We start from the raw sequence: 16973 nt of genomic DNA on the forward strand, positions 1-16973 counted from the left end.
GGTTTTTGTGTTTTACTGTTGTGTTTTGGTAGTGGAAATGACTGGGAAGCGCTCTAAAGGGGTGCCATGCGTGTGTTAGCAAGCGCCAGCACAGACGAGGTCCATACTTAACTATAAAGTTTCCCTATAATTTGGAAATAACTACAAACTTGACATTGGTTAATCTGTGTAAAGCCAGACGAGAGAGAGAAAAAAAAGTGCATATTCTGTTCTGTGGTGAGTTGAGAAAACTGTCAATCAGTCAATCAATGTCAAATGTGTGATGATTGTTTTTCTCTACTTCTATTCTTTCCAGTTTCCAGGTTTTCTTGGTTTTCCATATAGATAGTTTTCCAGTTTTCAACTTTAGTTGATTTCGTGATTGTTTTTCGATATTTTATAATAAAATTGTGCGATCTTCTAGTAAATAAATTCAGTTTTCTGTGGAACTGAGAGTAAATTACGGAGAGACGAAAGCAGAATAATGCAGTCAAATGAAAAACGGGAAAGAACACTAGATCTTGCATCATTGGAGCCGGCAGCCAGGGTGAAACAGCTCGCTAACTTTGGAGCTATGGTAGAAGTTGATCCTAATGTCCCACCAAGAAGGTAGTTTTATCATAAAAGGCCTTGAACATTTATTATGATTTGTTTTTGTTGTGAGTCATAGTATTTTCCAAACTTTGATTTAATTATTTGGCACCTCGCATCTCGCATCTAAGAAATAAGAATTACAATTTATAAAATGGGTTATCATGGGCAGTTGTCAGTTATTTTTCCATTTAGATCTAAAGATAATAAGCCCTTTAATTAGATTTAGTTAAGTGCAGATTACCTAGTAATTCATAATGTCTACATAATTGAATTTCTCACATAACAAGATTGAATCAATAATAATTAAGTTGTTGATACAATTTTCAGATGTTTCAAATAACTGTATATTAAAAATGTATATTAAAAATGGACCTTAAAATTGGCACACAACAGTTTGATATGAAGTTTTTACATCAATTTTTTACTATACAAAACTGTCAAAAGTTGTTATTTTGATAGTTTTGCAAAGTAAATACTAGTATGTCAAATGTCAAAAACATATTTTTCAGTTAAAGATTATATTTTTCTATCAAGAAAACAGCCTTTAGTTCTTATAATATATTATATTCCAGGTATTACCGCTCAGGTTTAGAAATGGTGAGGATGGCCAATGTATACTTAGCTGAGGGTAGTCTGGAAAATGCCTACATGCTGTATTTGAAGTTCATGACATTATTCCTGGAAAAGATCAGAAAACATCCTGAGTACAGCACAGTTCCCCCTGACGTGAGAGCGGTAAATCAAGCTATGCTGAAGGAGGTTATGCCCAAAGCTGAAAAATTGAAACAAAAACTCTTAGACCAGTATGCAAAGGAACATGCACATTATAAGGAGTATGAGGTTTGTATTTTTTAAATATTACAGATAATATATTTGGTGGTACTGTAAGTCTTGAGAAGTTGGGAAGGCCTGTGTCCAGCTATGGACAGAAACAGATTTAATTGATTAAAAGACTTTGTTGGATTACCAAAATCATGGAAAGTTCATAATAATGTTATGTAAGGGTAGGCTTATTATGTCTCTTTACTATGTACTTGTAAGTATCTATTACAGTTTACAAAGAAATAGAATATTCCTGATAGAACAAACTCCGTGCCACTGATAAGGAGTTGCGCTACTTCTGTCTCTTTCTATTTCATAGGAACATAGGAAAATTGCTGAAGCTGCTAAACGGAAGCAAGAACAAGAAGATGCTAAATTGGCCCAGAGGCTTCAAGCTGATGAAAACAGACAGGATGGTCACACTAAACCTCATTTACTTAATGCAGTGAGTGAAACACAATGTAATATTATTATAGTGTGGCATGACATGTTGTCCTCTAACAATTCTCTATCAGTAAAATGAAAGTAAGTAAAGTTAGTGATTCATAAATAATCTATTTTGGAGACTCAAATCCAAATTTTAAATGCTGATTTAGATGATAAATTTTAGAGCAATCCTATTAAAATTATTTTAACCATTTTGTAAGCTTGATAAATTGAGTAACAAATATCATTTTACCTAATGTATGAAAATCAATCTTTGTAGTACTTCTGTCGGATGTCCTACAACACTTTCTTCTTCTTGTTTCTGGTTTCCGCACTTAAACGTGCGGAAACCCACAACACAAACCCACAAACTTACAACCCACTTAAACGTACACAAACCCACAACACTTAACGGATTTTGTCTGTAGGAAGAGTGGGCGTTGAGTCCGTCCGCGCCGCCCGTGGACGGCGTGCTGTACCCGGACGACTTCGCGAGCGAGCCGCCGCGTGCGCCGCCCGGCTACCACCCCACCCCGCCGCTCATACCGCCCTCCAGACCACAGTATGGGAATTTCAATATGTGTATTGTGAACTTGTACATGACTTACTACACATTTCTGTTATATTTGACGTGTATAGATCATGTATGAGCAAAAAGGTTGGGGTCCCAAAGTGCTAGAATGGTGACCTCGCACTGGAGAGCAGCGTTTGAAGAACCCCTAACTAGGTGGACAGACAACATCAAGCGAGTTGCAAAATACCGCTGGATTCGGGCAGTGCAAGATCGTGCAGTGTGGGACTGTGGTTCCTACATAAGTCCTTACAAGAAAACTATGTCCAGTAGTGTATGTCTATGGGTTGAAAATGATGATCATATTATTGTAGCAGTCAAAGTTCAGTATTCGTTTTCGATTTCGATTTTGAGTTATTGATTAACTTCCGATTGCAGCGAAGCCCAAAAAGAGGGCTCAGTTTTTGACTTGTATGTATGTATGTACGTTCCTATGTCCGCTCGTAACTAACCGGTTTTTGATACATTCGATTCGTCTTGATGGCGCAACTGTCAAAAAAATAAAATGGCGGATTTTTGCGCTTTAATGTGCGGGCTGAAAAACGTTTGACTAAAAGTTCGATAAAAAGTCGCTGATTTGCCTAGTAATAGTCATCATCTCTATTTTCAGGAACACAGGCATAAGCGACTTCGTGCCTCAGCTGGTGTCGGAGCGTCGTTTGCGGCAGGTGGTGGTGCCGGCGGCGCTGCTGGCGCGCTTCCTCGCCATCGCCGCGCCCAACACTGCGCGCAACATCGAGCTCTGCGGCATCCTTGCCGGCATACTGGTGAATATCTTCGTGCTACCTCATTTCCAGAGACGCACGCACGCCCGCACAGACTCTGTAACGTGTACCTTAGCGGTCCCGTTACATCCTTTATTTAGATCGCATATTTTTATTAACATAACCTGAAATCTGTTAGTAGACCTTTTATACGTCATATGTCAGTGTCCCAAACTTCACCATGACGTTTCTAAGGCGTGACGTTTGGGAATGTAATTCAACGATCTGTCAAACCTTCTTTCATATTGGAAAAAAAAACTAGTAACATTTTTGACAGCTCGTTTACCGAATGAAGTTGGCATCTTTCGGTGGCCATTTTGAAGGTTCACTTTTTCTTCCTACATAGACACGCAAACATTTGCTCGTCAATTATTAATTTTTAAAAATGTGAAAGTTAAACTAAATAAGTATAATACATATTTATGGGCCAGAGGGCTATAGAGTGGTAGGACACGGCGCTTTTAGCGGTAAGTGTTCATTTTTCTACCCAATTTCGCCATTAGAACATTGAATTTTCCAACAAGAAAATGAATGAAAATTTTAACCTAACATTTCCTTGTTACAGCCGTTGATCCTAGATCGTTGATCCTAGATCGTTGATCCTAGATTGTTATCATTTAACGCCTCATTTGAGCATTTATCATGAGGATTTTCCCGTAAATTTCATTTTGGATCGTACATGTTACGTTTTATATCGGATTCCATCCCGGAATTGGTGTGATGGAATGCAGTTTTCGGCCTGTGGAATTAGTTAGATATTCGACATGTGCCTAGCTTATTCTCTATTTTAACAAATTTTGTGATAATTTGGACTTTATTTTTTTATAACCTAGTGTGTGGCCATGTGGCCCAGGTACTATAAGTTTGTTTATTTTTGATGATTAAGATAAGACGAGTTACAATTGGCAGCCCCGAACAGGGACTGATTTTTATTTGGGAACCTAGTTGTGTTGATTCTCATAGTATTAGTGAATAAATATTTTAATTGTTCTCGTTCTTGTCTTAATTTGTATTTTTTGTAATATTTTAAGGTGTATTGTATTCTTGTAACTTATTTTTTTTATTGTATGCCTAGATACTAAGATGTTTGTTTTAGCATAGCTAATTTAAGTGTGCTCGCCTAGTTAATAAGCGTAGTTTATTTTGAGGTTTTTTATACTACTATTATTTATGTGTTACTAGTGAAAATGCTACCTTTTACCTAAAAAGGCCATTTCTTTGTAAGAAACGGAGCCAAAAACTTGATAGGTGTCGCTGTGACCAGTTTTCTCTTGAAAATGATAGGTGCACGACGATGGAAAATCTATTTTACTTAATTTTATCTATTTTTTTTAGGCTTTTTGGAAATTTTGTTAGAAGAATCTTCTAGAGAATAGACAGCGTTTGTAGTCCCAGGTCGTGGTCTATTTGTATTCGTTAGGATGTTATTTGGTATGACAAATGCACCGTCGAATTACACAGACTTTCTGATCGTTGTTTGGACCAGATTTTGATAACGAAGTCCTGTTACCTAGATGATATTATTATTTTACTTTCAAAAGATTTTAAATTCATTCAGCATTTTAGATAAATAAATATCAAAGATTAAAAGATTCTAGACTTGCAAATAACTTAAATAAATTTGAATTTTGCTAAAGAATATAATATTCCAAAAATATTTCATAATATACTCCTCAGAATAACCCAGTTGAACGTTTTAACAAAACTATTGAGACTTGCTTAGCATGCTATGTTGAAAGTGACCATAGAACGTGGTCTAAATATTTACCCCATGTTCAGGCAGCTATTAATGGCACTATTAATTTAGTTACAGGATACACACCTAATTTTCTTATGTTTGGTAGGGAAGTTTTCCTTGATGGATCCTTACATAAATTTTATTCTATCTCTGACCCTTCAGAGTTAACTATTGGTAGTCGTTCAGATTATTCGGACGCACTTCTTACTTTGAGTAATATTTTTGATAAAACTGTTAGTAATCTGGCCAAGTCATATAGACGAAATGCCAAATACTACAATGAAGGAAGAAAAAGCATTTCTTATTGTGTTGGAGACACAGTTTGGAGGCGCAACTTTGTGCAATCCAATGCTGCTTCTTTCTTTTCCGCAAAATTAGCCCCTAAATTTGTTAAATGTAAAATAATAAAGAAAATTTCAGATAATGTATATTTATTAAAAGATTTGGAAAAAAATAGTACAGGTAGATACCATATAAAAGATATTCTTAAAATTTGACAAAATTAAAACTTAAAATTAATTTTAACAGGAAAAGAATCTAGCAGAAGCTAACACAATAAGGACTCATTATTATTTTGTGTAGGATTTTTTTTGGCTCCTTTGTCAGTCCTACCGATTTATAGGTTGCGGCTATGCAGTTGCTCCGCATTACCTCTCCTTTTTGTATATATTGTATATTTTTGATTTTATAGTTCTGTTTATAAGAGATCTTTTGGTAGCGGTTATGCAGTTGCTTCGTTTTACCAGGCTCTTGAAGAACTCATTTTTGGTTGCGGTTTTGCCTTTGTTTGCACCGTATTACCTAATTTTGTTGTAAATATGTATAGTTTTCTTTTAAGGGATTACGGTTTAGCACATGCCCCGTATTATCCTCCTGCTTGTTCTGCTATAGTCAGTCAGGTAGTTTTGTAAATATGTACAGATCTTTTGTGGGATCATGGTTGGCACATGCTCCATGTTATCCTCCTGCTTGTGTCTGTTTTATCGGCAAGTAGATGTATATATTTTTTTCTATGTGGGTCTTTAGTACTCATCCTTGGCCTTGTCTCACACATGTGGACATGTTCGCTAGGTCCTTGCTTTAGGCAGGACGATGTTTTAGGTGTTGCTCTTTTGTAGCGCATCTTTATTTTGGATGGTTCGACAATGCGCGGCGAGGGTGCCTGAGTGCTTTGTTCGGTTGCATACCATTCCGAAAACCCCTTAGCTAGGTTAGTTCGTCAATACGCGGCGAGGGTGCCTCAGTGGATTGATCAGTTGCATACTAACTCTAGACTCTTTTTATTTTGGCTTATGTTGTGTTAGGTTGGTTTGCCATTTCACGGCGTTGATGCTTAGTGTCTTGGTCAGTAGTATACCAATCCTAATCACACACTCTTTAGAAAGTTTTCTTCCCTTCTTAGCTAGTTTGGTTTGCCATTTCACAGCGTTGATGCTAGTGTCTTGGACAGTAGTATACCAATACTATGCAATTCTAGTTTAGGAATTTTGTTTTAATGGATTGCTTCTCAATCTGTATTTATTAATGATTATTTGGTTGTTTTGGCTTACATAAATTTAGATATTTAACTTTCCTTTTGTTTGGTAGTTCCCTTTGTTTTGTCTTATAGAATTGTTTAGGGTAAAGAAAAAAAAAAGGTTTTTTTTTCTTTTCTCTAGAAAGGGGAAATTGTAACGTGTACCTTAGCGGTCCCGTTACATCCTTTATTTAGATCGCATATTTTTATTAACATAACCTGAAATCTGTTAGTAGACCTTTTATACGTCATATGTCAGTGTCCCAAACTTCACCATGACGTTTCTAAGGCGTGACGTTTGGGAATGTAATTCAACGATCTGTCAAACCTTCTTTCATATTGGAAAAAAAAACTAGTAACATTTTTGACAGCTCGTTTACCGAATGAAGTTGGCATCTTTCGGTGGCCATTTTGAAGGTTCACTTTTTCTTCCTACATAGACACGCAAACATTTGCTCGTCAATTATTAATTTTTAAAAATGTGAAAGTTAAACTAAATAAGTATAATACATATTTATGGGCCAGAGGGCTATAGAGTGGTAGGACACGGCGCTTTTAGCGGTAAGTGTTCATTTTTCTACCCAATTTCGCCATTAGAACATTGAATTTTCCAACAAGAAAATGAATGAAAATTTTAACCTAACATTTCCTTGTTACAGCCGTTGATCCTAGATCGTTGATCCTAGATCGTTGATCCTAGATTGTTATCATTTAACGCCTCATTTGAGCATTTATCATGAGGATTTTCCCGTAAATTTCATTTTGGATCGTACATGTTACGTTTTATATCGGATTCCATCCCGGAATTGGTGTGATGGAATGCAGTTTTCGGCCTGTGGAATTAGTTAGATATTCGACATGTGCCTAGCTTATTCTCTATTTTAACAAATTTTGTGATAATTTGGACTTTATTTTTTTATAACCTAGTGTGTGGCCATGTGGCCCAGGTACTATAAGTTTGTTTATTTTTGATCATTGTATCTATATATATGACATATAAAATTAAGACAAGAACAAAGGGGCGATACCTATTATAAATTGTCATATTTTTTTTTCCTCTTTAATAAATAAAATTTGTATAAAACTTTAGAAATTTAATAAATTAATTTTTAATAATAAATTTTAAATTCTTTGATTTTTATTCACCAATATTTATTTCTTGAGGACATTTGGCGTCCCGGAATAGAGAGCACGGCTAGGTGGACCGAATCTCTGACTTGCGATTAAAAGTCCAGGCCTCGGCAAGTCTATCTGTGGAGATTTCTATCCAGCTGGCTGGCGCCCGAAGGTTTTCCCTATATCCATTTTATATATATATCTTTTGTCAGCTGGAAGTAAAAGTAAGGAATTAATTCTATTGTTTTGTTTTTTTTAAATAAATTTTATTTTAAATTTTTCACCTATTGGGTGGTGAAAAATTTTCTTTGTTACAACTCACATACACACACTTCGCTTTTATAATATTAGTATGATAGATTAGAATACCCAATACCGTGTTATACCAATACGACTAACAAATTAGAGCGAGAGATCAGACCTCAGTGGTATTGGTGTCCCACTTGGCAGTCAAAGTGGGATAGCGATAAGTAGGTATTTGCTTCAAGTAGCTATTAGGAGTGCTCTTTGAATAAGTATATGTAGATTTATGGCGGGATGCACTCCTGTGTGTCGGAGAGCATGTAAAGACAGTATTGCGCATGGCCTCTAGTCGTGTCAAAAATGAAATATATTTGTTCCAGGAGCGCGACAAGCTGAAGATAACGCACGTGATAGTGCCCAAGCAAACGGGAACCCCGGACTCCTGCAGCACTAACAATGAAGAGGAGATCTTCCACTATCAGGATCAGCATAACCTCATTACACTCGGCTGGATACATGTAAGATACCTTCATTCATTAATTCTGCTCTGTCTACTAAGAAGTAGTGAAAATATGCATCTGTGCTATTATCAAATAATGAAAATGCGGATAGTATAAATTGGGTTCAAACGTTTTAACTTACTTTTTTTGTAGTATACGTTACCCTCGGTGCGCGAATCTGACTCGCACTTGGCCGGTTTAAAAAAACCAAAATATTACAATATGTGCATAAATATGCAACACATAAGCCATGTAACTAGCTTTCTGAAAGCCGTCCGTTTTCATGGAACATTGTCATTTAGAAAGTCAACTGTGTAATAACGGCGACTTAGCAAATGTTTAACACAGTGTTTAAATACATGCAAAGGCAAGTCTAAGAACTCTTTCGGAATTATTTTATAATGTATTGTATTCTCAAAGTAATGGACAGTACACTACTTTGGGTACAAAGCTCCATTAAATTGTAGCACAAGTAAATGTAAGTTCTTGTGGCATACAGACACACCCGACGCAGACGGCGTTCCTGTCTTCCGTGGACCTGCACACGCAGTGCTCCTACCAGCTCATGATGCCCGAGGCCATCGCCATCGTGTGCGCGCCCAAATACACCGAGTGAGTTACTCATTGTATCCATATCAGTATCTTAACCCACAACACAGAACGCTAGCTAAAACGAAAACAGGTGATGGTACTGGTGATTACTGATACACAAAAAAAAAACGCGAAAAAATATTTAAAATGATCTTGTCTTTCTAAAAGTTCTCAATATATTGCAAATAAAATATCTGACTGACGCTAAAAGTCGACGAATGTCGCGTAGATAAGCCACCCGGGGCCATATATCACCGCATCACATCATCAGTTGAACATAAAGTTTAATGGCGATTGCAAAATATTTACATTTAAGACCTCTATTCATCGACAGTAAAAAAGATTCGAAAAGGATTTAAAATAGGATGAGAACAAAAATATTCATTCTAAAATAAAACTTCACACCTAAGCAATAAGTCAAAAAATTTAACTGATTTGAAATAGAGATACTGTCTTTACTTTTCGGGCCGCATTTGAAGCACTTACTTCAATTCATGTAGATACTCAAATCCTTCATAAACAATATTTCCTTTGTTGGTAAAAAAAAATTACTTGGTTTTTAGTTTAATCAACGAACATACACAAGATATGTTTTCGCTAGTTCTTTACAGTGTTAGTTTTGTTTTATAGGACTGGATATTTTGCCCTGACGCCGGACTATGGCATGCAGTTCATAACTAACTGTAGACAAAGTGGATTCCACCCGCACCCCAACGATCCAGCCCTATTTTATGTAAGTAACTGATACCTAATCATAATCATCATCATGATCGTCGCCGGTCCCCTGCTGAAGTACTAATATAGTTCCACATTTGAAAACGAGTTGGAAGAACATTTTTTATCATATAAGAAAAAAAAGAGATTCTGACGAATGGAGAACGTCCTCCTTTTTTGGAAGTCGGTTAAAAAATAGAACTTTTAATCTATGTTGTTTTTATCATTAACTATTTGGTTTTTAAAACGTCTTGATAAAAGATGGTGGCTTCAAAACAGCGGTTCTGTTTGGCGGCAATTTCTGGCTTAATTGACGTATCATAGTTTCTTTCGCCCGAAAATGATCTGAGTTATTATTTCCAAGTCACGCCTAAAGAACTTTACTTGAAAAAAATTAAAATAATAAGCTTAATATTTGTTATTTCCAGACTGTAACTCACATACGGTTAGACGAGACTGCGCCCGTCGAAATGGTGGATCTCAGAAGATGAACACACACACATACAGACACACTGCCTTGTTAGAATAGCTTACGATCGCTTATAAAGCTTTCCGAGTCAATTGCATACTTTTGTACGACATAATTAGATACGAAATTCGTAAGTCTAAAAAGTGTACTGGCGAAAGATTTTTTAAGTTTACGTCTTGGTCTTGAACCATTTTGAAAAGCGAAAGCGGAGCTTAATATTTCAGCAGAATATAGCAAATTAAGCTTTTAGTTCCTTGTATATCATGGACTTCTACAAAGTGACGCCTGCTTCTATACAAGGATTTTAAGGTCTATTTTACTTTAACTACTATGCACACTATAATTTGATGTTCTAATCGTTATACATTGGCATTCGACTTCATAGGTAACTGCAATTTCTTTTCATTGTCATTCAGGAGACTGATACTTTAAAATCGCTTAGGGTGCGTTTCCACGGACGTGGAGTGGAGCGGAGACTTGCTTCAGGTCAATTGCACGATTGCTTGTCGCTGCCACTAGCCGCCGATCTCGAAAGTCTACCTTAAGGCTAAGATTTATAGAGTACACTTTGACCTAGCTTAGACTTAAGACACTGATAAAACGAGACAGCGTTATATCACTGGCATAAATCTGTCTCGTTTAAACTGAAACTTAAGTCTAAGCAAAGTCAAAGTACGCTCTTTAGATCTTAGCGTAAGTTACATAACTCATTCGCTTTTCTTCTACTTTCTCGCTCCTGCTTGGTGTTAAAGTACAATGAATGGTGAACAGAATAAGACATTTGACTAGTCTCATTTATTTTTAAGGTATTTAGGAGCTTAATAGGTATTTATATGTACGATTTATATACGCTTCACGTTGATCAAATAAATTAATTTAATATTGTTTTATTATTAAAAAATATTTTCTTTTACCTTTGTTATTCAAAACGACGTGTGACGTCATGGTCTATGATTATCGATTGAGAAAAGACCAGCGGCGTAAATCTATAACCAATCACAAATTAACAAAACTAAAGTCTTTTAGCAAAACATTGCTTTTGAAATTTGATTCTATAAATTATATTTTATATCTAGGTATATATTTACGAGGAAGTTATTTTAAAAAGTTAACAAATCATCGTAAGGTATGATTGAAAGACTGAACTGAATATTATAAATATTAAGTATATAATAAATAAGCACCTATCCAGTTATTTATTTGGTATGTTATTGTTGAAAACAGCTAAGTTTCTTTTTTATTGCACTAGTTTTAATCAGGTAAAAAAAAACAATTTAAATATTTACTCACGAATGAATGACATGTTGTTTGTAAATTAATTTGTGATCGTATTTGCCATTTTTTAAGACTTAACACGTATCAATTCCAAAATATGCACATTGAAGTTCGGGATATATTTATCAAATCATAGATAATAGATTCGTTTAGGGTGGCTGACCACTGGGCTGGAGTGGGGCGGAGACATGTTCGGCCAGCTGCTCGATTGCAGAAACGTTGTATCAATCATTGCTATACTCTCTATTATTGTTGTGATTGGCTGAATTTATGGTATTCTTGCTGCGACAATAGATTTTGGCCAATAGCGGAATACCGTTTATCCAATCAGAGGTGATTGCGATTGGTATACTGTACCTGTCAATTAACTACAGTCATCCACAAAGCAGAGATGACATTTTGAAACTAACGTTAATAATGATAATACAGATGACGATCTATATTAATTTGTCTGTACCGTTATTCGAAGCTTAAATAAGTTGAGTATTTAAGCTTCGAAAAAGGTAAGTAAATTAATAAGCGTTTTATTGAGGTTAAACCTCTTCATTAGTTTGATTGGTCAGCTGCACATGTCTCCTCTCCGTTCCCCTTCAAGGCATCCTCCCTTAGTTTACACCAACAAATAAGTTGTGGTACTAGTTTTCGACAAAACTTGTAAAATGTGAACTATCAATCTATGGCATTAGTTTAACGGGTTCCGAAGCTGAAGTAACATATGGACAGGGCACATAGTGGAAATTGGTCCTAAAGGTGTTTCAATGTGGCGTGTGGAAGTCTCTAAAGGAGACTTATAAGTCCAGCTGTGGACTGACATGCTAATCTGTAATGGCATTATTTCAGACATATGCCCCTCTCCCTTGTTAAACTTAAAGATATTAGAGCCTAGTAAAAACTTTTTACAAGACGTTATTTTATCTTGTGTTGTTAAGTAAGTTTTTTGGTGTAAACAAAGAATGACAACAGTGCATACTAAATGTAGATTACATGTTTTAGACCTTGGTGTAAAGGTCTAGACCATAAGACAGACCTATCGAGTAACTGATTTTGAAAAATCCCCAATCGGTTCATGTAAACTATGAGTAGCAGGTAATTTGTATAATCTGTATGGACCAATGTAAATAAAGAACATAATATAAATTTAACATTAATTTTATTTATTGCACTTTGTTACTATAAGTGATATGTTGACATTGGCAGTGATGCGAACGGTATACAATCAAAGCATCTACTATTTCCTTAAGAATATACATCAAAAATAACGGTGTAATAGTCCGTGCGGAAAGTCTTCTCACGCGCCATTTTAACTCTATGGGTCAACCGACATGTCAAAAGTACGGCTCGCCTTCAAAATTATAACTAAAATCGCACTTTTAACATGACAAATAAAGTTAAAATGGCGCGTTAGAAGTCATCTTTTTACGCAATTATACTACAAAATGGTGTTTTAAGGCAGAATCAATTTGCTGTCAAATTAGAGAACACGTCTTTATTAAATTACATTACTTAAACGTCTTTATTAATTACATTATTAAAACAACCGAAGCATCTTTTACGAGGTACTTATTGCTTAGACATAATATGTAAGTACGCAATAAACTATCAAGTGTACATACATATAATATTTATACAATACCTATAGACAACTATAATAATATATTGATCTATAATTTCTTATTTATACTTATTTCATGTTGGGTAATATCAAGAAATATGTACTTATAGTAGATAGTGAATTTGTGGTTACATCACAAAAAAAATTTGTTTACGAAAAATTAATTTACTAAACCACATTATAGATGGCGCAGTCCGTTATTAACTTGCAGTGCTCTACATAAAATTGTTAGGCATACCAGATAGACGAAGGGTTCTGTACGATGGCACGGAACCCTTCATCTGTACGGCGTCTGACTCGCACTTGGCTGGTTTTTATTCTTTGAGTTGAAACGTATACCTAGTTGTTGGGGATTGCGGGAAGATTTCTGACGTAAGGAGGTGTCATCCACGTAAAATACCTGGCGTGCGAAAATCACGATAATTACCTAATCAGTAATACCTACTCCATTGATGATAATAAATTAATAATATATTTTAATTTAAATTGTAAAGTATGTTCTCTGATAATATTTAAAGCAATTTACACACTACATAGTATTTAATAAGGCACTCGGTGCATTTAAACCATCTTAACAATATTAATAAAAAGTAGGCACTTATAGTAAATATTTTTATATTGTTTATATTAGTGCTAATTTAGTTGTACACGTTCACTAAACCAAAATGGCAGGTTTGAAAATAATATTATTTATTTGCACTGTTCCATGCGGAACAAGATAGTATTACCTACTCCTACTTAGTCCTGACATTGGCCAAGTCTACTCGGGTGAATTTGAATTAGAATTTGTCCGCCCGTCCGTCCGTCTGAGCCTCATAAATTCAGCATTAATGCACATCTCATAACACAGATACATAATAATTTGTATTGTATACATTACGCATGTTTGTACAAACGACTTCTTCATTCTTCACAAATTAAGTTTTTTTTTTGTCAAATCAATGGCCTCAAGTCAAATATAAATAGTATAATTACTTAATTTAAAACACATTGTCAGTGCGCGTGCGGCGAAAGAGAGAAAGAGTATCTGCCAGATTTATTCCCTGCACAAACTTTTTTCAATGGTATTTTACAATGGCGCGGCTAACAGCGAGGTCTCAGTTCGGGGCGAATCATTCAATTATTTAGCTAAGAGATTTTAAACATCCAAATCAGCACCAAAGTGGGACTAATAATATTTTCTCTTATGGCTGATGTTTTCATATTATATCTACATTACATAATATTAACAGCTCTATTAATAATACCTACTTGTTTGTACAGTTCTCGGTGCATAGGTACCTGCCTATCTAAAATCTAGTTTTTTCAACAATTCTTAAAATGTGACTAGGTATGTAAGTAACCTACCAATAATGTTGAATATTTTTGCACGAACATGATTTCTTGACTACATCCTTACCTATTTTATAGCTGTTTTATTGTATGCCTATCTATTAAATTATTGATAACTAACATTAATAATAATTATATTTTAAACTAATTTACTATTAATTAACAGAAATAGGTACGCAGCCACAATCCACGCCAATAAAAATTTGCCCCGTCTGTTGAACGCTGCACGCGACAAATATTTGCCTAAGTATTTATCTACTTACCTAATTTAAATCTTTTCCACGTAAACACTGATGAAAATCACATCACGAAAATGACACACAACGCAAATTTTTATCGGTGTAGTAATAATGGTTTATTAATTAATTTAACCCCTAGTAATTCATATAACGATCGAAAGTGAAGACCACAGATGCGAGGGCTAAAGTAATTTCAAAATCGACAGTATAAGAGAAGGCGGAGTTTGGGCTGTTCTTCTTAGCTCTGGGCGACTCGATGGGTATTGTTTTGTTCATCATCCAGTAGTAGACGTCGGTAAGTCCCTGGTCTTTTAGCTCTGGACCTACTATCTTCCTTATTCGCTCGTTGTAAGCGTTTAACCAGTTGATCTGAAAAAACAGAGCATCTGAACTTACTATACCTACCCACAAGGAAATAAAGTTATAACTGCTCATAATATTTATAAATGCGAATGTGTTTGTTTGTTTGTCCTTCACACCGCAATAAAGCAACAGATCGACGTGATTTTTGCAGGGATATTATAAAAGACGAGGCTACTTTTTATACCGCAAAATAAAGAGTTCCCACGGAATATTTAAACCTACACCTAAGTTGGCACCTACAGGCCACGTATGTAGAATTCGTGGTATCATCCTTAAGGTACGTAGCCAATTTTAAGAGAGAGCGTTGCCTTTTTAAAAATGAGTACCTACAGCATAGGTTCTCTTTACTCAAAACCATCATCATCATCAAGCCGGCTCACTACTGAGAACGGGCCACTTCTCAGAATGAGAAGGGTTTGACCATAGTCCGACGTGTTCACGACAATAGTCTGCGGCGTGCTGACCACTAGGCTTCCGTTTTTCCTTTTGAGGTACGGAACCCTAAAAATAGTCTAGTATTTCTTACCTCGTACTCTGTTAGTAGGTTCCTATCAATCAATTTATATTCGTAAGGTATGAGCGTCGCTTCCTGGAAGCTCAGGTATCCGACAGGTCGTGGCACCACTTCCAGAACATTCCCTAACTTCACTCCATATTTTCCCATTTCGTACCAAGCCGGCTCTGAAATAAAATATAACTAGGTAGGTACATCAAACAAGACAGTTCAAAAACTAAAACTTTAATGGTTATTTGTTCAACAAGACAGCCGAGTTTGTTTTTGTTACGAGTGCCTAGTTTGAATCCTGAGCTAGCGAATACGCTTCTGATTCTAAGTTAGAATCCTGAGTGTAGCGAGGGATTCAAAGGCACAAGAAATAAAAACTTTGGCATCGTGTGATAAATATAACTTTTCCTATAATAGTAAAAAATTACAAGATGTAAAAATAGTTGTATTCACGCGAGTTTTCAAGAGGAAAGTTTATTCAGCGTTCGACATTAATTCTTTTATTCTATTGGTGCTAAATTATGACCATATTCACTCATTTTGTTGTTTTAAACTTTTACAACAATTGTCTACAATTATACAAAATTTCCGAACGATTGCTGCTACAATGAATTGAAGAAATGCCAATCCAATCGTTCTAAATTCAAAACAGTTTTATCACTGGGTGAGCAAAATCGACTTTTGCTCACTGGTTTTAGGAAGCAAAGGTGCCCTTTTTGAGCTAGTGAGGTGAAAAATAACTTACCGCAAGTAATGAAGTAGCCTTCTCTAAACGGATGCAAATTGATATCTTGCTTGTAATCAATTACAACTGGATCTGAAAAAAAAAGGATTTTTAAAATTTTCTTGATCACGTGACCCGAGAAATACACGGTCTTCAATCGCGTGCCCATTCGAAGGCACTTTCATAGAACGAGATCCATTTGTTATATTTTTAGGCCAAAGCGTTACGCTAGCTGAAATCATGAAATGCACTTTACAGCGTCGTAACAAGAGTCGATTTTTGTTTAAACGTCTTTGCGGAATCATTCTTCTGTATCTGGAAGATACTATTAAAGTATTCTGTGGACTGCGGTCTTTCCAGAAGGCGAACATGTAGATGCGATATTTGCTTACCCTCTTTCCTATTCAAAGCTATTTGTCTACTCACATTCCTTAGCCAGTAGGCGGTGTATTGTCTTACCTGATGCCCAATAGAGGCTCTCTGGCGATAGCCTCTGTTTTTGCCACTGGTAGTGTAGCCGGTGTCTGCAGTGTAGACAGTCGTGTATGTTGACATGGACACGAAAGCATTGCGAATTGCGATAGTTACTTACCCTCTTTTCTGTTCAAAGCAGCCCCCATCCCGTACCCAGTAGGCTGGTTATAGTCTTGTCTGAAAGCCCATAGAGGCGCTCTAACGATAGGGTCTGTATGCCCTGCTGGTAGCGTGGCCGGTGTCTGCAGCATAGCCAGAGCCGCCAGCGAGCGCAGTACGGTCGTGTATGCTTTGCGCTCCTCTCTTGTTGGTATCCCGTAATGTAAAGTCCGCGTTACTGCCGTTGTACCTTCTACAATATTATTATTTATTTTAATACAATTTTGTACAAGAATTCTACATAGTT

General features: G+C 35.9%; 2 protein-coding genes across 2 annotated transcripts in view; one reads left to right on the forward strand and one right to left on the reverse strand.

Moving 5' to 3' along the window:
* Positions 1-239: 239 nt before the first annotated feature.
* Positions 240-12460, forward strand: LOC123867841 (STAM-binding protein-like A). The gene is made up of 9 exons (XM_045910137.1): positions 240-588; positions 1146-1413; positions 1715-1840; positions 2250-2383; positions 3003-3159; positions 8150-8287; positions 8769-8881; positions 9491-9593; positions 10003-12460. The coding sequence occupies exons 1-9, from the start codon at positions 464-466 to the stop codon at positions 10063-10065; spliced, it is 1227 nt and encodes a 408-aa protein (XP_045766093.1). The 5' UTR covers positions 240-463; the 3' UTR covers positions 10066-12460.
* Positions 12461-14625: 2165 nt separating this feature from the next.
* LOC123867858 (xaa-Pro aminopeptidase 1-like) overlaps positions 14626-16973 on the reverse strand; it is a 31110-nt gene continuing 28762 nt past the window's right edge. Inside the window, exons 8-11 of the mRNA XM_045910160.1 lie at positions 16686-16919; positions 16115-16186; positions 15391-15545; positions 14626-14870 (exon numbers count right to left, since the gene is read on the reverse strand). Of these exons, the coding sequence (XP_045766116.1) occupies positions 14637-14870; positions 15391-15545; positions 16115-16186; positions 16686-16919 (695 nt within the window). The 3' untranslated portion in view covers positions 14626-14636. The remainder of the gene's footprint in view (positions 14871-15390; positions 15546-16114; positions 16187-16685; positions 16920-16973) is intronic.

Source organism: Maniola jurtina, chromosome 8 (assembly GCF_905333055.1).
Source record: "Maniola jurtina chromosome 8, ilManJurt1.1, whole genome shotgun sequence".
Lineage (NCBI taxonomy): Eukaryota > Metazoa > Arthropoda > Insecta > Lepidoptera > Nymphalidae > Maniola > Maniola jurtina.